We start from the raw sequence: 21,702 nt of genomic DNA, 5'->3' as shown, positions 1-21,702 counted from the left end.
AAGAACACAGTGCTGGGGAAAGCAACAAGCATTTCAGGGTGACCAGCACACAGAGAGGTATTTGAGGCAGGGCATGGTGGCTCACACCTGTAATCCTAGCACTTTGGCCACCTGTAATTCCAGCACTTTGGGTGACCGAAGCAGGAAGATCACTTGGGGACAGGAGTTCAAGGCTGCAGTGACATATTATTGCACCACGACATTCCAGCCTGGCTGTCTCAAATAAATAAACAAACAAATAAATAAACTAATAATCATTTTCATTAATTTCTGGAGAAAATGTTTCTGTACTCACAGTTGTCCCCGCAGAAGCCAAAGGAAATGTGGGGCTTGACTGAGCAAATGACCTTGCTGGAATGGGCACGTATGATGTTCCAAGATTTGAGGCATAATCTAAACGACGAATTACACAAACTCGATGAAAACCCAGAACTTAACATCAAAAGTCATTATTAGGACATAAGCAGGCATAGAAAACCGAACCTTTCCCCTTCACATATTATTAGTGATTGACATGACTATACCTCTGGACATGCTGATAATCAGCAAAGCTTTATGCCTAAAGTATCTCAGAGAATACTGATGACTCCAGACAGCAGGCCCAGTGCATTTTAGTGTCTTGGGATCTGTTTGCTTTCTATATGCATAAGAAGGGGACATCAGGGAAGTCCTGGTTATTGAAGATGGGACATAATGTGCCTGTGGGAAGCCCATTTCTGCTTCAAGCTGCTGACCTGTAGGGCCTCGCTCACCTTCATTCCCAGCAGGGCTATAAACAGCTGTGCTGTTAGGAGAAGCACACAATGTTCCCTCTGCCGAACCAAGTATACACCGGATGCCAGCACTGGAGAGGGCGAGAAAGGGAAACCGGCTCCCCAATAAGTTAAACAAAGAATTAGCATGTGACCCAGAAATTCCACTCCTAGGTATAGACCCCCAAATAGTTGAAAACAGGTGTTAAAACAAAAACTATACCCAAATGCTCCTAGCAGCACTATTCACAATAGTCAAAAGGTGGAAACAATCCAAATGTCCATCAAAAGATGAATAGATAAACAAGAATGTGATAATACATGTAATAGAATATTGTTCAGCCATAGAAAGGTTGTATATATTACAACATGGATGGATATACCTTGAAAATATTATGCTAAGTAAAAAAAAAAAGCCAGTCACAAAAGGCCACATATTATATGATTCCATTTACAGAAATGTACAGAACAGGCAAATCCATAGAGACAGAAAGCAGATTGGTGGTTGCAGGGGCTGGCTTAGAGAGAATAGGGAGTGATTGCTTAATGGGTATGAGGTTTCCTTTTGGAGTAATGAAAATATTCTGGAACTAGAGAGTGGTAACATTTGCACAATCTTGTGAATGTGCTAAATGCCACTGAATTGTATACTTCAAAGTATTTAAAATAGTAAGTCCTATGTGAACTTGACTACAATGAAAAAATATGAAAGCCAGAAAAGGGAGGCACACGCGCGCGCACACACACTTCCCGCCTCCACACGCGCGCACACACACACTTCCCACCTCCACACGCGCGCACACACACTTCCCGCCTCCACACGCGCGCACACACACTTCCCGCCTCCACACGTGCGCACACATACTTCCCGCCTCTACCCGGTGTTTTCTGCTTAGCATTTACCACCAGGGATGCTGTAACTTTCTTGTTCATTTTGTTTATCATCTCTCTGGCCCCTGTGAAGCATAAGTTCCTTGAGGGCAGGAACTTTGCCTGTTCTGGTCTCTGCTATTGCCCCAGGACTCAAAACAGCGTATGACACACAGTAAATGCTCAGTGAATATGTGTTGAGCCGATGCATGAGCCTGTCCTCCTGAACTGCACTTACTTTTCAGAGAAGACCAGGCATTTCTGAGCGTGCAGCTTGCCTTTCACATGCAGCTCCCAGTCCTAGGTCAGAAAGAAAAAAAAGTGACCAAAGTAGAACTGAGTCCATGGGAAGGCAAAGGATGAGCACAGAGTCACTGGCCAGGCAGGGAGCACAGAGCTCCCAGAGGCTAGACCACCCCTGCGGACACATCCCCCACCCTCCTGCTCTCCCTCCCAGGCTCCTCCCATTGTTCCTGCCTCCCCATCCAGCCTTTGCTCCATCGGCTCCTCATCCACCCATCTCATGCCCATCTTGAACAGGAGCCCGGACTCACAAGTTGGATTCCCTCTACCCCTCTCAATGGACCCTTGCACCCACAACCTACCTCCCACCTCCCACCCCTTCTCCTTTCCCCCAGGAAGACCCCATCTATTTCATATCCAGTTGGGAGAATCTGGCAGGTAGACTCACAGTGATTTACAAAGCCTTAGAAAAGGTTCATGAGAGACAAAATCCTTGAGCACCTCCCAGTGTCAGCTAGCCCCCTCCCAAGACTGGAGGTCAGAGGGCATGTCCCATCTGGGTCACAGGGATGCATTTGGATGATGTGACCCAAATAGAGGTGAATGACATGCTGCAGTGTCACTCACACTCTGCAAGGACATTATTATGCTTTTGGACAGGATAAGGGATGGGAGGCGGGGCAGCTCAGTGCTTAAATGGTGCAGGTTCTGGAAGGGTCAGGCCCACATTTGAATCTCCACTCTGCCACTTTTAAGCTGGGGAGGTGGCAGGGGGAAGGGGCTGAGAAAGTCATTTCATCTCTCTGGGCCTCAGTTTTCTCATCTGTAAAATGAAAATCATAATAATATCTGCCTCATAAGAGTTACTGTTGGCACACAGAAAGGGTTTAATATATGGTAATTGTTATAATTTTTGTTGCTTCAAAATATTTCACTGCACCTGCAATACATTTTTTTGGGGGAAATTATACTATCATACACCTCTGTGTGCAGCAACTCAAGGCATTTTCCAACCACCGGGAAGGTGTCATGAGGCTCTATCTCCACTTTGCTGATGAGGAACCTGAGGCTCTCTATAATAATTTGTCTCGGTTCCAAGGGGGAATTAACCTATTTCCCCTAATTCAAAATTCTGGTTTATTTCCTTTCTAACTCACTACAGTATGGGTACTCAAGGGGCAGTAGCTTCTAGGTATACCACAGGGGAGAAGCGCTCCATAAGAGGGCAGGAAACTCGAGTTCCTGAGCCCCTTCTCAGCAACCCAGATGGGGTCCTTTGCTCCCCTACTCAGTCTCAGCTTTCTCATCTATAAAAAGTGTGTAAGAATTTCTGACTCACCTTCAAGCAAGGGACTGGTCCTGATACATTTCTGAAATTCCTTTGGGTCCTAATACCTATGATTTTAGTCAAGAATACTGATGGCAAAATTCTGTTACCCCAATGCAAGAGTTCCTTGCCCACTGGCAGCGTGAGTTGGGTCGTGGGGAAAGGCCTGCCCAGGCTTCTAGCTGTGGCTCCCAGCCTGTCTTGGACAACTTACCTTCAAATCAAACACCTTCTTGTCACAGATGCTACAGATATGTGGCAAGTGGAGGGGGGCCACACCGTGAAAGTCGTTCAGCTCGTGAGCCTGCAGGGGCCGCACAGAGAGCAACGCTTGTTCCTCCTTGGCCCTCCGCCCAGCACCGATAAAACCCTGTTTGCTATTGTTAAGCCGACCCCCGAAGGAAGGAGGTGTCCTGTCTGAGGTTGGTTCCTCGGGGTCATACAGCTCATAGGGCTGGTTGGGGGGTGGAGGCCACATGGGACCTGCTGTGAGATCAGGCTTGCTTTGGCCAGAGAATCCATGGGGGCTCTCCCATTGGCTGTTTGTGCCCTGCAGCAGTGGCCCGACCTCGCTTTTCAGGCCCCCAGCCTGTTCAGCTGGAAATCCGCCAGCCACATGTGAACCTTGGGAGTTGGGTCCGTAAAAATCTTTGGAAAAGGCAGCTTGACCATCCTGCCCTGTGTGACTGTAGTGCCCTTCATAGGTCATGCTGCCCGAGGTTGAGGCCGAGGCTGCCAGGAAGCCGGGCTGACCATCTGTTTCAGGGCCATATGTCTGGCCAGAGCTGGCTTTGCCATACTCATAGAATCCTGTTGTAGCTGGAGCAGGCCCAGTCTTGCCAATGCCCAAGATGACTGCTGGCTGGCCAGGGGTCTGAGGCATTACCCCAGTGAAAGGATGCATCACCATGGCATTGGGGGGCTGGTTGGGAAGGTTCATGGAGGGTCCAGGACCTCGTGTCTGGCTGGGGGGTGAAAAGGCAATTGCATTAGAGGGAAACCGGGTACTGGGTATGGTTGCAGCATGTTGGGGCACCCCAGCATGGCCGTGGGGGGCGTTGATCACAGACGGATGCCTCAGTTGATTGAAGAGAGGCTGGGACATGGCCACTTTGGAGAGGACTTGGTTCAGGACTGTGGCGGCCGCAGTGTTGTTGGTGACTGCTGTCTGTGCCAGCTTCAGCCGGTGGAGGGTGAGCTGGGCCTGCAGTTGAGCCAGTTGGAGACTGGCAGGTGAAGGAAGCAGAGGGTTCGGGTTACTGACCGAGAACGGGTTCTTGTCCAGGAGCTTGGCGGCACTGCAGGAAGACAGAGGTCTAGATGCACAGCTCGTTTTCAGTGAGGGGGGCAAGGGGCTGTTGTTTGTTATCTGTGGTCCCCGCCCCCACATAAACAAGACCTTCCCACACAGGTCCCACATACAAGTGAATCTGCAAAAACCTGTGCTCACACATACTCATTTGAAAAAAACTCCAATGGAAAAATTATATGACAGAACGTTCAATTTCACTGGCAAGTAGAAACATAAACTAAAACCATTCGAAATAAATATTCGTCTAGCAAAATAGCAATTTTTAAAAAATGACACTGTGTTGGAGAGAGAGTAGAATAGGCACAATGTCAGTGATAATCAACGCATATAGCTTTGTTAAAAGATAGTCTAACAAAATGCATTTATTATAGACATATTCTTTGACCCTGGCATTCAATTATATAAATCTAAACTGAGAAAAGGAGCTCAAATGAAGATAAAATTTGATACCCAAAGATGCTTAATACTATATTATTTAAGAGTCCAAAGTTGAAAATTACAAATATCCAACAATAGGGAGATGGGATTTGAACTGAGGAAATTATGGTACACCAACATAATAAAATATTAAGTAATCATTAAACTTGGTGTTTACATTTCTACTTTATTATGTAACATTTAGGACATTCAAAAAAGAGTACCCAGCACCAAGTTTAAGACAGAGAACATTCCAACACGATAAATCTCCCTTGGTTACCTGCTTTCCCCACCTCACCCTTCCCCATCATAGCCAATGGTAAACATTATCTTGAATTTGCCAAAGTCTCTGTTACAAAAAACAAAAACAAAACCACTTTAATGACATGAGAAAATCTATATGCTCTAATGTTAAGTGAAAAAGGCAGGCTTCACAATTGCCTACAGAGTGGATCGTGTTTACATTTGTGCCAAACACTATTTCATCCTTGTCCTCATTTCACATCCAAAAGCAACATGAATTGTCTTCCTGTCTGAATACAGGCACAAACAAATTCAGCATCTCCTATACTCTCACAACACGAATCATTTCTGACACTAGATGTGTGGGAGGTTTTCTCCACACACCAAGCAAGCAACCAGTTCTGCTGTGGACCCCAGCTGGGTGTCCTCCAGTTCAATTCTGACACTACCTGGAGAAAGTGTCAGACCCCACAGGTTGATGGCTCAGCCCCACAAGACTGTCCCCCACTTTGGATGTCAATCACAAGCCCCAGGTTGTTTTACTTGTACTTCTGACCAACTGGCTGTAAATCGGAGTTAGACTAACTTGCTAAAGAGGCTCCCAGAACTCAGGGACTTGCTTGGTTTTACTGGTTTATTAGAAAGGATAAATGACAAAGGATGCCAGTGAATACCAGATGGAAGAGGTGCACGGGGCAAAGTGTGTGGGAAGGGGTGCAGAACTCCCACGACCTCTCAAGCACCCGCCTCTCCAGGAACCTCCACATGTCCCAGTCCTTTCTGAGTTTTTATGGAGGTTTCATTGCACAGGCATAATTGATTAAATCATTGGCCATTGGTGATTAACTCTACCTTCAGCGGCATTCACCTTCCCTGAGGTTGGGGGTGGGGCTGAAAGTCCCAATCCTTCCATGCTGCCGTGGTCTTTCCAGTAACCAGATCCCATCCTAACGATACCTAAGGGGCTGCCAGACATTTGTCAACTCATTAGCATACAAAAAGATATTTATGTGATTCCAAAGACTTTTGGAGTTGTATGCTAGGAAACCTGATGAAGACCAAATCTCACAGTATCACAGTTCCCTTCAACTGAGCTCTCAAACTCAACTAGCATAAGGAATAACCAAAAAATTACAAGTAAAAAAATCTGAATTTGAAGTAGTGGGCAACAGTAGACTGTCACCGAATGTTACTGCACAAAGGGTGTCTGTCTGACATGTGTCTTTCATGTGACCTATATTGGTTGGTTATAGTGGTTTCTGGACCAAAAATCAGTGTGCATGATCTGGAAACTGGAAAGACTTTCCCAGAACGTCTGGGATATGTGGTTACCACAGGCAGGCAGGGAATCTTTGGTTAAGACCATATTTTCCAGGTTTTAGATTCCCCTCTGAAAAGTGGGTGTCATCAGGAAATATGTTCAGGATGTTGATAAACTGGAATTCTAGGACATCTGAATGGGGAGAAGGGGACTGGAAAATTGGAAATTGGGGTTGCCATGGACAATGCATGCTGTACAATAAGCATGCTTAGGCAGCACAGGGTAGACATTGCATAACTGGGACACCTTAGTCTCTACTGTCACAGGTTCTGTACAGTAAAAATCCAACGATAATGAAACAAAAAGGAGATCTGTTCATCTGTTGTTGGACACTTAGGTGGGGGACTAGCTCAGGTGAGGAGGAAAAGGGCAAGTGACATAAGCTGCCACACTGTCTTGTTGGCAGGGAGTTCCCAGAACGTCAGGCACACCCACATTTAAATGTAAGTACAAAGCACATTTGAGAGCCAGATAAAATACCTTTGTTATTCTTTCCCATTTGTATGAAAAATCAAAAATTGCCTATAAGATGTTAAAAAGGCACCACCTTCCCCAGCCAGCAGCTCTGCTATGCTCCAAGGGCAGCACCAGCTAGCTGCATTTTAAAATATGGGGGGAGAGGGCGCTCAAAGCTAAAGGTAGTTACAGCCCTGTTCTCCTTTGGGGAGTCGAGCTGGTTGCAAACAAGCCTTGGGGGCCCTTTGGTGACCCACCACAAATTCAACAGCAGCAGAATGGGGAGGCACCGATATCTATGTAGGCACGAATACGGAAGGAAGAGGAGGATGGATGATCAAGAGTCTGACGATAAATTTCGACTTGTGTAATATTAAGTAGCTGAGCTTTAGAAGAGCAATTAAGCTTAACTGAAAACCCTGGCCACACTGGGCCAACTCTTCCTCCCAGGTTTGTCCATCATGCAGCCTGTTCTTGCTAACAAGGCGATAATGAGGTGCCAAGTTGGTTTCCATGACCAGAGTAAGACAAGGTTGGTTTTGTTTTTCCCAGAGAAGTCAGCTGTATTTTCTAAAATTGCATTCTGGGCAGGAGAGAGCTCTTAGTAGAGATTCCCCTTTGCCCCTGAAAGGACATGTGAGGAAGGGCTAGCTTTTCGACTAGGAAAGCCAGCGACACTGGGTATTTGCAGGTCAGCCATGGGAAACCTGTCCTTTTCAGAGTATGACCCAGGTTACAGAAGTTAACCCATTCAGATTCTGCAAAAAATAAGAAAACTAACCAGGTTTTCTTCCTAACTTTTGCTTTGACTGGAAAATTTTCATCATTCTCAACTTTAGTCAACCTTGAGTAGAAGTGATTTCACATGAATCATCAGAGCTGAGCACCTGTTTTGATCCAAACACCCTAGACAAAGAAGAAAAAACACATCATACTATTTTTTAAAGCCCTAAAATTCTTAGCCTGCAATAGTTAATAACCTGAAATTCAGGTGCATATAGTGATCATATTTCTGAACCAAGAATTGGGGTGCATGATCTGACACCCCTGGAAGCTGGAACTGATGTCTCCTGCTGTCTTCCCACACTCCTTAGTTTGTCACTTTTATATCACTTAGCACATCCTGCGCCTTGGGTTAAAAATAATTGCGTGCGTGCCTTTCTACTCCATTAGACATAAGTTCCACAAGAGAAAGGAGTATGTCTTGGAGAATCTTGTATTCCTCAGCACACTGCCTCCCACTTGATGGGCACAAAGTAATTGCCGTGAACAAAATGAAGAAAGAAGATAGTGGGTATGGCTCATCAGAACCTGGTGGCTTTGAGGCAATATGGATACCTCTTTTATGAGTACACAATTCTGTGGAGAAAAACCCACAAAAAGCTCAAAAAGGACAATCTAAATACACCCAAGAAGCAAATAAATATTGCTGTTGTGAATAACTCAACCTATAAGAAGGTACAAAGTCACCTTCCTAGAGGACTATCTACAATTCCCCACTCCGGTGCAGGAGCTTCAGTCTACTCTTTCTCTGTCTAAGTCCAGGTTTTTAAATAGAGTGGATAATCCCTGCAGTAGGCTGAATAATGATGCCCTGAAAATGTCCACATTCTAACCCACACAGGCTGTGAATATGTTGTCTTACACGGTAAAGGGGACTTTGGAGATGTGATTGAATTAAAGATCTTGATTATCTGAATTTCTGAATTTGGTATGCCCAATGTAATCACAAGAGTCCTTCTAAGATGGAAGCAGGAGGATCAGAGTCAGTGAGAAGATATAAGGATGGAAACAGAAGTCAGAGAGGAGAGAAGATGCTTTGCCGCTGGCTTTGAAGATGGAGGAAGGGGACATGAGCCAAAGAAATGCAGGTAGCCTCTTAGAAACTAGAAAAGACAAGGAAACAGATTGTCCCTTTAAGCCTCCAGAAGGAACTAACACCTTGACTGTAGTCCAGTGAGGCTGGTTTTGGACTTCTGACCTCAAGAACTGTAAGATAATAAATGTATGTTATTATAAGCCACTAAATTTGTGGCAATTTCTTACAGCAGCAAGAGAAAACCAGCACAGTTCCCAAGACAATTAGATGCAAAAGCAGCTTCCACTAGAGAGGCGGTGGTAGGTGTAGGGGCTGATTGGATCTTGCTGGTATGAATTGATCCCCCTGGAGTACAGACCATCTAACCAAACATCCAAAGACCCTCTGGGAATGTAGTAAGGGGCGAATTCTGCACAAATAGGGGCCCATGCAATATGTCTCAGATCTGGCTAGTCCAAGAACCACATCCCTCTGGCTGCAGTGATTGGCTCAAGGGGGAAGACTCTCTGACACTTTGCTGGAGCTATCAGGCATGATTCTCTGTCATGCCACGGTTGCTAAATTGTTGTTAAGCCATCACTTAATGACAGCCTGCTTGAGAATAAAGCCAAGTCAGAAGATGCTGGCCTGAAGACAGAGGTACAGGCAGCTCCTTGATGACCTCCTAGGAATGCCTTGAGCCAGCTTCTCCTGAATCCACCCTGGACTTTGCTGGACATGAGGCAATGCATTTCCTTTATTTGCTTAAAGAAAGCCAGTCTACATAAACCACCAGCATTTAACCAGCTTTTAAAGACAGTTTCTTTCTGTGGCCCACATTGACTTGAAGGTTCCTAGTCACCCTCTAGTTTCCTCTGGAGGAGTGGACTGACTGTGAGGACCCAGTAGTTGGAGCTACAGGGTCACTATCATCATCGTAGGGAGAAAAGAGGATTAGAAGATAAGGAGTGGACAACTGCTGAGGGAGGAGGGAGCAGGCATGGGGATGGGTTTGAGGGATCCAAGAGAGTCTTAACATCTGCTTGGTGAACCAGGACTTAAGGGGCTGTGGAATAACAAGGGCACAGCTGAAATGCAGTAGAGTGAATGTGTGTAGATGTATCAGCAGACTCTCTCCTGCTACTGTCCAGTCATCCAGAAGCAGGAACCAAGAACCACAGCCCAGAGCACGGTAGTGCCTAAACTCATGCAACTGACCACATTTGCAATAAGCACAATATCTTCCAAGATAACCAGGGCAGGAATTTAAATTCACTTCCAGTGCAACTGGCTGAGTGGCGAATGTGCCATTTCTTCTTTTGTGCTAAAATATAGAAAATAATCGAGGTGGGAGGGCTCATGACCAAGCAAGAAAATGTCTTCTAGGTATGACCACACTATAAAGGTGTGGCCAAAAAAATGCAATGCTCACAGTCACATCTTTAGAGTAGAGTTGAGAATTTATGATCTTTCCATGCCTGTATGACACATTCCGCTAGTGTCAACACAGGAGAGACTTAAAGCAAAGAGAGGATTAATGTCAACTTAACTAACAAGACCTACATTATAGTTTTCCTTCCTTCTGAACCATTTTTCTTTAAAATATTCCTTATTTATGGTATTGTAGGTGGGAATTTCCTTTTAATATTTATCTTTCCTAGATCAAAAATTCTCAACTCCGCTATAATGCTTTCAGAAGCTAGGTCAGGATATGAACTAGAGAGGGACGTCCCTGAATGCCAGGTTACAAAGGTGACAATGATAACACAACAGTCATACTGGGGCTAAAGTTTAAACTCCAGCTAGTGATCACAAATTTGAAGAGCAAGGTGAGGCCTTAGAGACAATTTAGTTTAACTCACTCATTCTACAGACAAAAACAAAACAAAACAAAACAAAACAAAAAAAACAAACACACAAAACAAACCCAAACAAAAAGCCAACGAAGTTGGCGTCCTCTGTGAATCAGCCCAAGTCATACACCGAGACAGAGAAGAGCTGGGACTAGAATGCAGGCTGCCTCTGTCCTCAGGACTGATGGAGTGGCAGTGGTGGGATACATGCCTATCAACATATACCAGATGAATTTCCTCTTTGCAAGGAGAAGATGAGGCTACACACTTTTTGGATAGTGCTCTTTCTTGATAACAATAGGCCTGCTGGGTCTTCAGTAGCTTGGCCTCTGTGACTAATTTTGAGACTGCTGGGTCAATGCTGCTATTCTGTGTTTGGCCCTTAGCCATGACATTACCATATGATGATTCATATCACCATGACACCTCTTGGACTGATTCATAACAGCAATAATAATCCTATCATCTCTCTTTTGTTTTGTGTTTTTCAGTCGGTATGTTAATAAGTGTTCTCACTTCATTAGCTGTCTCATCTCCAGAACAGCCATATGGACAGCTAAGTCAAATATGACCATTTCCAGTCTATAGTACGAAGACTGAAACCAAGAAAGATCAGATGCACCGTGTGAGGTCATCCAGTGAATAAGGGACTTGACTGGGACTTGAAGGAGGGTTTTTAAACTGTAAGGTCAATATTCTATTCTCTGTTTACACATTCATTAAAGGGAGCTCCACAAACCACGTTTCTGGGCCTACTTCCTTCGGGCATGAGTTTAACTAACATGTTTGGTACCAGATCCCTGGGCATCATGCTGTGTACATTGTTTATCAGGCAGAGCATATTCTCACATTGTTTATCAGGCAGAGCATATTCTCACAGCCAGGGGACTATGCAGTCACAATGGGGCAGCTGGTGGGTTTAGAACCGACACAAGAGGCCTGCCTTTCCTGCTGGACTTATTAGAAGGACTCAAAATCTGCCAAAAAGAACTGATCCTGCAGCAAATGCAGAGAAAATGATACACATTCTGCTAGTGTCATCCCAGGAAAGACTTAAAGCAAAGAGAGGATTAATGTCAACTTAACTAATGAGAACCATAGTATAGTTTTCTTTCCTTCCTTCTGAACCATTTTTCTTTCTTTAAAATATGCTTTATTTTTATAAAATAAGGGTATGGTATTATAGGTGAGAATTTATTTTTAATATCCATATTTGGTTTTCTTTTGAAAATTGTAAAATACAGAAATATGAAGAGGAAAACAAACACCTATGAATTCAGTGCCCATTATCCAAAATGAACAAATGCTACTGTGATGGCATTTTGCTTCAAAATTTTTTAATAAAAGAATATTTGACAGACAAAGTTGAAGTCCCCTTTGAGACTCTGCTAAGTCCAATCCCACCCTCATCTCCCCAGTGACATCCACATGCGGTGTGTGTATCTGTCTGTATGTGTCCGTCTGTATCTACATATAGAAAAAAAACAGGAAAATAAGGGACTTTTTCCACATGTGTGTATTTATAAAATAGCGCATAGGACTGATATCAACAAGATTTCTCCTTAAGAACGAATGCATAACCTACCAAGTTTCCTCTAACACACTGAAGATGGAGAACAGTATGATGGAGTACAAAATCAGGGAGCTAGAAATCAGAAAACCCAGGCCTGGCCCAACAGCCCTTATTTACTCCCTGTGGGATCCTAGGTCAGTTCGTTTCCCTGGATCTCAGGGAGTTTTTTTTTTGTAAAATGAGAAAGCTGGATGAAAGGATCTTCAAGGTCTCTTCACCTTTGAAATCTGATAGCTCTAAGGTTTAATTTCCTCATCTGTCAAATGGAGATCGTAGTGTCTGTTCCACTCACTGTGAAGATCAAACATGATGTGCAGGGGCTCTGGAAAGTATGATCATGATATTAGCTATCATTATCATTGCTCACAAATTAAGCTATTTCTGCGCCTGGCCGCTCCTGAAAATGCTTTTAAAGAAAACATCGTTATATATACAGTCATGTATATATAACAATGGAGATTATATATATCCATATATAACAATGGAGACATGCCTTGAGAAATGTGTTGTTAGGCAATTTGTCATGTGAACATCATAGAGTGTACATACACAAACCAAATGGTGTAGCCTACTACACACCCAAGCTATATGATATACCCTATTGCTCCTAGTCTACGAACTTGCACAGCATGTTCCTGTACTGAATGCTGAAGGCAACTGGAACACAATGGTGAGTATTTGTGCATATCTAAATATGTTTAAACCTAGACAAGTACAGTAAAAATGAAGTATTATAATCTTATGGGACGACCATTGTATATGCTATCTGTTGTTGACCAGAACATCGTTATGCAACCCATGACTGTATATGGCTTCGTTCAGAGGCATGTGTTGCAGGCCAGCCAGCATGAAATAATTTCATTCCCTCTAACCTTATTCTGTTGGGCAGTCAGTTCAGCACAGAGGCTCTCTTACCTATATCCCTGAAGATTTAGTAAATGAAATACCAAAAATACCTTATTATAAAATTCTCTCCTCTACAAAGACATTTCCCAGATGGACCCACAACTTTCAGAGTGAAATGTGGCTCGAATCCACTTAGGACAGGAATTGGTTTGTCTGAGATACGATTATTAAGAAAATCCACACTGGGCAAAAATTAATTGGTTTTGTGCAGTCTCAAATTGAGGAAGCTGGTTTGACTTCTGGGGTTAGGGGAAATCTTTCCATTTTCTCGGTAACATAAGATCTGGTGACCGCTCAGCTGAGAAACTTTTCTTGGAAACATCTGAGTCTTTTGTAATGGAAAAAATGAGCTTTTCGAAATGTATATTTTAAAACTGCTATACAAAATTCTCTAAGAAACCAAATTGCTAATGTTTATACACACAAAGGAAATATATAGGGATTTATAGATCAGTCCTGCCCCAGTGATCAACAATGTGCACATGAGCATTGATGTCCTGGCATATACTGGCCCCTCTCCCTGCACAACCTCCTCCCTACTCCCCTTCACCTAGACATCTACCATCCTTTGAAATGTAGCTCACAGGACACCTCCTCCAGGCAGCCTTCTCTGGTTTCTGCTCCCATCTAGTGTGCACTGATGTCCCTTTCATGATCTTCAGAATGCCCTTCTGCTCCATTAACCTCAATTGTACTCTCTTCTAACTCCACCACCTGCTCTTATAATTGTCTACTGAAGCACTTGCCTGACTTCCCCACTGTTCCATGATCATTCGAAGATAGGAACTATATGTGTCCCATACCATACCATAATACCTGGCACATGGTAGGTGTGTGGAACCAATAAACACTTCTATCCAATGGGCTAGGCATGGTGGCTCACGCATGTAATCCCAGCACTTTGGGACGGTGAGGCAGGAGGATCACTTGAGGTCAGGAGTTCTAGAGCAGCCTGACCAACATGGCGAAACCTGGTCTCTATTGAAAAAAAATACAAAAATTAGCCAGGCATAGTGGTGCACACCTGTAGTCCCACCTACTCGGGAGGCTGAGGCAGGAGAATCGCTGAGATCACACCACTGCACTCCAGCCTGGGCAACAGAGCCAGACTCCGTCTCAAAAAAATCTACAAAAAAACAAAAAAAAATTATCCATGGACACGCCTGCTCCATGTATGTGGGTATGTAGATAATAGCTGTGCATTCTCCGTTCGTTTTCTTGGCTAAATGTTCCCTGTGTATTGCTACAATGTTTTGAAAGATGAAGCTCTGCAGAAAATGTGGATTAGATTCAGTCTTTGAACACTGACAAAATTACGTAAATATCACCAACTACATCAAGTATAAAATTTTAAAGTATTCAACAAACAGGCTTCTTGTCACATTTTTCCTTTTAACTAAATCTGAAGAAAATGTAATTTCAGTGTGTGCCTCTGAGGCACTGTTAGTGCCTAATCTACATGATGTTGGGATGAAACCTATGTTCCAGGAGTAGTCCCCATGTTCTGTGAATTTTCTTTTCAGCAGTTTACACCACTGAGATTTTTTTCTATTAAATGTACAAAGATGGTTATAAAATTCAAGCCAATTTGAAATTAAAGAATTTTGGAATAATTTTAAAGAATTAAAATTCTTAAATAGTTGGTCTTTTTCTAGAGTTGCCTGTCGATTAACCTAGACATTTTAACTGATGTGATTTATGCCAAACACTAGAAGTCCACATGAAACTGGAGAGGCAATGTGGGCCAGTGTGGGAGGAGGAGTGTTTGGTTATAAGTAGACCAAAAGCAATATCACCAATGACTCTACATCTTATTGACTTCATGTCACCCTATTGACCTTAGTTTTCTCATCTGTGAAATGGGAGAGTCACATGAGACAACATTTAAGGTTTCTTTATACCTTATGATTTTAGGATGGTGGGTGTTTTCTTAAGGCAGTTATTCATGACACATAGAAAAGTTAGGATGATCTGGCCATGATGCAGAGACAGATGCCAGGACTGAGGTATCTCAGTTTCTGACAAGGTGAAATAACAGCAGTAATTCAAATTTTGGTGGGCAGCCAGAGAGAAGAACTTCCTAAAACACAGATGCTGGGCCCGCCCCTCACCACCACCCACACCGTCATCTCTGTGTCTGACTCAGAAGATCTGGGGGTGGAGCTTGAACATGTACATTTCTAACAAGTCCAGGTGAGGCTGATGCTGCACTTTGAAAACCACGGCACTAGAATATTTTGAAAATACTTTCCAACTCTAAGAATCTATGGTGAGGTGGCTGGGGACAGTGGCCTCACACCTGTAATCCTAGCGCTTTGGGAGGCCATGGCAGAAGGATCACTTGAGGCCAGGAGTTTGAGACCAGCCTGGGCAACATAGAGAGATCCTGTCTCTTAAAAAAATCTTTAAAGTGGCCAGGCATGGTGGTGCACAACTGTAATCCCAGCTACTTAGGAGGCTCAGGTGGGAGGATCATTTGAGCCCTGGGTTTTGAGGTTACAGTGAGCTATGATAGCACCACTGCACTCCAGCCTGGGTGAGTGAGCAAGACCCTGTCTGAAAAAAAAAAAAAAAAAAAAAAAAAAAAACTATAGTGAGTTATCAGGAATTGAGTAACTCCTGTATTTTAATGAGCTACTTCTACTAGCTGCAAGTACACCAAGAATGGACTTCCTTTTCCATGGGGGTTTCAGACAATGTAAAAATAATTTCAAGAGGCACATGTAATTAATCGTATAACTACCTTCCCTTAAGAGACATAATCAAGATTTTCAGAACATTTGGGCTCCTGTAATAAAAACACTCAAGGTTCAGGAAACCTTAGGTAACGTAGATGGTTGAGTGATTGACTTGGCGTCATATTACCAGGTTTGTGGGAAAGGGAGAAAGCATACCTCCATCCACACTGAGTTCACTAGTGCAGAGAACAGAAGGTGAGCTTCCAGAAGGCTGAAAGTTCTTTAGTCAACACCCACCCCCATCATTATAAAAAGCCTGTTCCAAAACTCACCCTAGAAGGCTTAGGCTAAAAAAACCAAATAAACAACCAAAAAAAGGTTGTTGATAAAGTCATTTCTATCACTAGATCTCAAACTTGGTGGCATTTAGGAATTACTTGGGAAGTTTTAAAAAGTACTGGGGCTTGAGTCCCACTTTCAGAGATTGACTCAACCAAGGCATTGGAATTTGTAATATTAATAACTCCCCAGGAGAACAATCATGCAGCAAAGTCTAAGAATTACCAATCTATAAAAGAATAGAATCAATCTGTTCTTTATTACTTTGGGTTCCATAAGCCATTTTTTGTCACTCCAAACAGCATGGCCTTTTGTCTTAACTGACCCTGAAGAATAAATACTGAAACTTTTACAAGTCCACAAAGGGTCACAAGTCCACAAAGAGTCAAACACAATCGAGCTAAAAATATTTCTTAGCTCTATTGATGCACCTTCCCATGCAATTCAATAACTATTTTTTGCAATAAGATTTCCCCCAGAGAACACATACAGTTTCTGCTGCAGAAAGCCAGGTGAGGTTTGCCAGGGGAGGAGTTTTGCCTTCTAAATCATAAGCACCTTGAGGACATCATCCACATCCTAGAATCTTTCAAACTCCCAAGTGCCTACGTGGCTCAGCACTGGGCAAATTAGAGGCACTGAACAAATAGTCGTTCAACCGACTTGAAATTATGACCGTCTTAAGCTTGTGGGAATGTAGGTCTTACCCAAATACTCTGTTTCCTTGTGAAGGACGTGGTATATGTTTCCGTGTGTGTTTTGGGAATGTGCACAGTTTCATTCCTTTACATTCCTTAGATTAAATGAGAACATTAAGATTGGGGCTTTGTAAATAAGCCATATAACTATTTATTGAGAAAAATATCCCTTTCCCAAAATGGATGGAAGTTTCTGGTACCTTAAGACACATACATTTCTGACTACAGCCAACAAAACATAGATGTCGCCCAAGGCAGAGAATATTATATGTGCCTTACTTCTGGCTTTTGCCTCTATCTTACAAAGCTGTGGCCATAAGAAAGTTACTGTGGAGTAGAAATAAAAGACAACCCCACAACGGTTAGATACACAGACCCATCTTCATCACATTTGCACGCGCCATTCTACATATTTTCTTAGAACACCACAAACTAAACCTGTGGTCAATTAAGATCCAAGCACATTGAAAACTGCCTTGGCTGAGGCCAGAAAGAATGGTTAAAGCTTGAAGACTGATTTTTTTTTTTTCCTTGAAACTGCTCTCCTGCGCTTTCCCCAGCTACCCCATCCATTGCTAATTAGAAGCAGCCAAGGCTTGACATGTACACTGTTCTCTATGGTAAAATTGATTATTATATGACTATGGAAAATAAGGAAGTCATTTCATTCGAAATATCAAATTCCACAAAAATCATACATGGCAGCTGTTAGCATAAGCACGTGGGGGAGGGGCAAGTGTGTGAACATATTAACCCTCTCCCCTTCAGTTTTCTCACATCTCAGAATTGCAAGAAAGAAAAGATTCCAGTGCATATAAGGCAGAAACCAATGGCACCAATGGCAAAGCTACATAAAAGATATTTTTAAGGTTAAAAAAAAAAACTCCGTGATATAAGATACCCTGTCCATGCTGTTTTATGAGTGTGGATTTGCTTTTACACACTTGCAAGCAGAAAACTAGTATTCCTCTACCACGTGTGTTGAAGCTACTTGTAATTGCATCAGATAGAGAAATGAGGTGAGTCATGTTTGGTTGTGCTTGAGTCTGCTAACAGACCATCATGTCCATGTCCAAATTTGTGCCCTGAACCACACGACAGAAGTTTATAGACTTGCTTGCTTGCTTGGCGACAATGAAAATAGTTTTGTTTAAAAACTTAACTTTACTTAAAGATCTCTAAGAGGTGCTGAAATTCATATTCCAGCTACTTCAGGGGTGCTCAGAAGCCATTCTCAAGCTTGTTTCTTGGCGAAATATCCCCTGCTCATGAATTTTATCACGGCACTCCCCTCCTGGTCCAGAATGAGTCAACACTCAACAGATACGAGATGTTTCAAACACCTTTAAGTTCACTTTCCATCACTGCCAAATTCCAGCAATTAACACAAAACACCTCACCCTTAAGAGATGTCCATCATTTATAAAGTTTTGGGATTCTGAATGCATCCCCTTCCATTCTCCCAGATCTGGTGATAACGCAATCTGTTTTCCAGTAGCCTCGCGACTTTTCTTTATAGAAGAGTTTAGTAACCGGCGTAAAAAGAGCATCGAGACTTCCTGACATTAGGATCGCTGATTTCACTGGGGTCATGAGGAGCTGTTTTAGGTCACATGTTAAACCGCCGTTGTGAATCATTTGTTAATTTTTTTTTTAAACGGAGGGGGTGGGGACACAGACAAATCGCACACTCATGCACAAATGCTCAGCGCCGAGAACATGTTCAGAGGTACTGCCTGAACTGGAGAATTAAAAAAGAAACAAATAAACCTTGATTTCTCCCCTGTGCTGGGGAAAGGTAGGATGACGTCATGCAACCTTACCTTTCTGAAACAGACCAGGGTGCCTGGCACGACGCGCTGACCTGTGGCCACCGAAGCCAGGAGTCATTTTGGGTGTCGCGCATGTGCCTCCCTAGAAAATTCCAATGACATTCTACCAGCTTTCTGCATGCCAATCATGACAAGCCTTCACTCAAACTCTCCCGAGTCTGGAAAGGGGCAGCGGAGGGGGTATGCAAGCAAGGGAGGAAGAGAGCGAAAGAGAAAGAGCAGTGCCTGAGCATGGCATGCCCGCCTGGAAGGGCAGTCACATGCCACTGGGAGCCATTCCTGCTGCATTACACACACTGAGTGTAAATGGCAATGGCAAACAATATCAGTCGATGTTTATGCCACATGTTCTCAGCCTCTTCACGTATCAACACCCAAGCCAGCTCTATGCAGACAGGCCTCCTGAGAGCACTTCTGACGGACAGATCTAGGGCTGATCGCGCTGACCATTTTTAATAAAATTCCAAAGTCTCACCTGGTTTACTTCTCTGTTTTTTGTTGTTGCTGCTGTGGGTGGTGGTCTGCTAGTTTGTTTGCTTGCTTTTTACTCTGGGTTTTCACGGGTGAAAATTTGGTCCTGAAGATACCCTAAAAATCCTTAGCAATACAGCTACATCAGACAATCCCGGCGAACTGACACCCAACCAGCAAAGCTCCAGAAACACTTGCCCTTCTTTATTTTTGTGGAACAGGAGATGAACGGAGACGACCCATCATCTCACCTACCCAGTGGTAACTGCAATTCCTTTCAGTAGGAAAGGTGAGTTCTCCTTTGCTCTAAGCAGTGGCTGGGGACGATTTTGGCCCCCAGAGTAATGCTGGAAACAGGTTGTTGTCAGAACTGAGGGGGTTGATGGGATGCAACTGGCATCTACTGGGCAGAGACCAGGGATGCTGCCAAAATCCTACAATGCTCAAGACAACCACCACAAAAGAGAATTCTTTGGCCCAAGATATCAATAGTGTTGCAGTTGAGAAACTGTGCTCTCAGGCTAATGCCTTCAACCAATCTTGCAGAAAGTACAACACCAAACAAACAAACAAATAAACAAAAAAAAACAAACAAACAAACCAAGAAGCCCCTCTCTGTGAGGAAGTGGCTAAAGGCCCTGGCTGGCCTCATTCAGAGTTTGATTGATTACTTAGAAATGTAACTTTTCTTCCTAGGAGCCACCGTTCTCCTGCCAACTTTTTTTTTTTACTTTCCTCCTTCCAAATCTCACACTGCAATCCTTAAACACTCAAACCAAACTGAACCTTCTTGTGATTTTCTAAAATCAAAATCTGTTGTCACAGATTTTAGAATGATGGATGCAAAGCAACCATCATTCCAATTTGTCCTGTCTGGGACAGGCTGGTGTCCACCTGCGATGCCTGGTGTCCACTATAATCTCCTACCCAAAACAGTCAAAAGGGTATATTCCTTTTAAAAGGTCACAACTCCCCAGTGAGCTTATAAATGACTTAGTGATTGAAGCTTACCAGATTCTCCTATTTTACTTAGCCCCTTGGAGGAGATGGGGCTTGGGGTACCCTGGCATCGGGGGTCTTCCCTCCTGCTGGGACTGAACTCAGACCCAGTGTGTGACATTTCTACAGTTACGCTGAAAAATCAAAGTGAAAGTCAGTTTGACCAGTCTGTTTCTAGCTGCCCACCAGAGGCCCTTCCATGGCCCACCTGCCCCAGTGAGCTCCCAGGAGAGCCCAAGGGCTTTTTCTTCCTAATTTAGTCACAGCCCACAGGCTGCCTCAGGCTCTGTTGGCCTCAGCTGCTGACTCAGTCACAGACACCTAAAAGCGCCAGTCCCAGCTCCTGGCCTGAGGGAACCAGACAGCCTGGCTGCGGCTGCCTTTCTCTTCTGGCCTTGAGTGCTTCCCATGGTCTACTAGGTTTCCCCAAACTGCAAGGTTCTACTCCAGTGAGCAGGGTTGGCCCTTCCTCTCTCTGTCTTCTTTCATTATGCCCAGAACTTTCTTAGACTAAGAGTTTACTGAAAAGTGCCCCACCACACACATCATTCCAAATCCACATAGAAGGCTCTGCTCCTGTCTGCCATTGAGGGAGAAGCAGTGATGTGCAGTGGTTAAAAACAAATGCCTGAAACCTGCCACCCACAGCCAGCCACAGGAAAGAAGGATGAGGACCACACCTACCTTCAGGATTATGGTAGAAGCCATGTGTCCTGTGGTGCAGCCAGAGCTGTGTATCTGCTATTGCGAGCTCCATAACATGACACACTGAATGTGAGCTTGATTATTAAAATAAAAGGAACCCTCAGACATGGCCTGGAATGCAACTCCCAGGAGAATAAATGTCGATACTTAGAATAAGCCCTTCTAATTGTATGGTCCTAGCTCCTACCCAGAGACCAGGACACAACTCCAGTTCCAATCTGGAAATGAAGAGGCACAAATTAAACATCCCAAATGAAAATTCAGTTCAATGTCGTAGGATGTATTGAGTACCTACTGTATACTAGCACTGTGCCAGGCAAGGAAGGAGGGGTGAACATGTGGTAGGTAGTAAGTCTGGGTGCACAAGGCATTATGCTACCTGCTTCACACATTCTGTTGATCTTCACAAGTCTTAAGACAAATTAAGATCACTATCCCCATTTCACAGATGAGAACATTGAAGCTCCAAATGGCTGAGTACCTCACCTAAAGTGTCAAAGCCTAGTATGTGGTCATTTGAAACAATGTTTTGTTGGATTCCAAAGACTTTGTATTTCCACTAACACACTTCCCAATATGCAAGGTGTATTTCTAGTAGAGACGGGGTTTCACCATGTTGGTCAGTCAGTCTGGTCTCGAACTCCTGACCTCATGTGATCTGCCTGCCTCGACCTCCCAAAGTGTTGGGATTTTACAGGCATGAGCCAGTGTGCCAGGTCAGTTAATCCTTTCTTTTACTCCAAAACTAGTATTAAGGCAAGAGGTGGAAGTTGGGTTGGGAGAAGCACATGGCACACCTGGCCCCCATGAATACTGTTATTTATTATGATACTATGGGTCTCTTCCGGTACCAGGATAGACAGGGATAATCTGACCTCCACACCGGGGACGTGTCCTGTAGCGGGTGGT

At 43.7% G+C, this 21,702-nt stretch overlaps 1 protein-coding gene across 4 annotated transcripts in view; it reads right to left on the bottom strand.

Annotated features, from left to right (window-relative positions):
- Positions 1-21,702, bottom strand: part of RBM20 (RNA binding motif protein 20) — a 195,079-nt gene that overhangs the window by 54,636 nt on the left and 118,741 nt on the right. For 2 of the 4 annotated variants that reach the window (XM_050804354.1, XM_050804356.1), the window contains exons 2-5: positions 3,407-4,490; positions 1,861-1,922; positions 753-844; positions 296-393 (exon numbers count right to left, since the gene is read on the bottom strand). In XM_050804354.1, coding sequence (XP_050660311.1) covers positions 296-393; positions 753-844; positions 1,861-1,922; positions 3,407-4,490 — 1,336 coding nt within the window. Of the gene's footprint in view, positions 1-295; positions 394-752; positions 845-1,860; positions 1,923-3,406; positions 4,491-18,609 lie in introns of all 4 variants that reach the window. The other 2 variants (XM_050804355.1, XM_050804357.1) reach the window with 2 other exon arrangements.

The sequence above is a fragment of the Macaca thibetana genome, chromosome 9 (genome assembly GCF_024542745.1).
Source record: "Macaca thibetana thibetana isolate TM-01 chromosome 9, ASM2454274v1, whole genome shotgun sequence".
In the NCBI taxonomy this organism is placed as follows: Eukaryota; Metazoa; Chordata; class Mammalia; order Primates; family Cercopithecidae; genus Macaca; species Macaca thibetana.
This window is presented reverse-complemented; position numbering and strand designations above follow the sequence as displayed.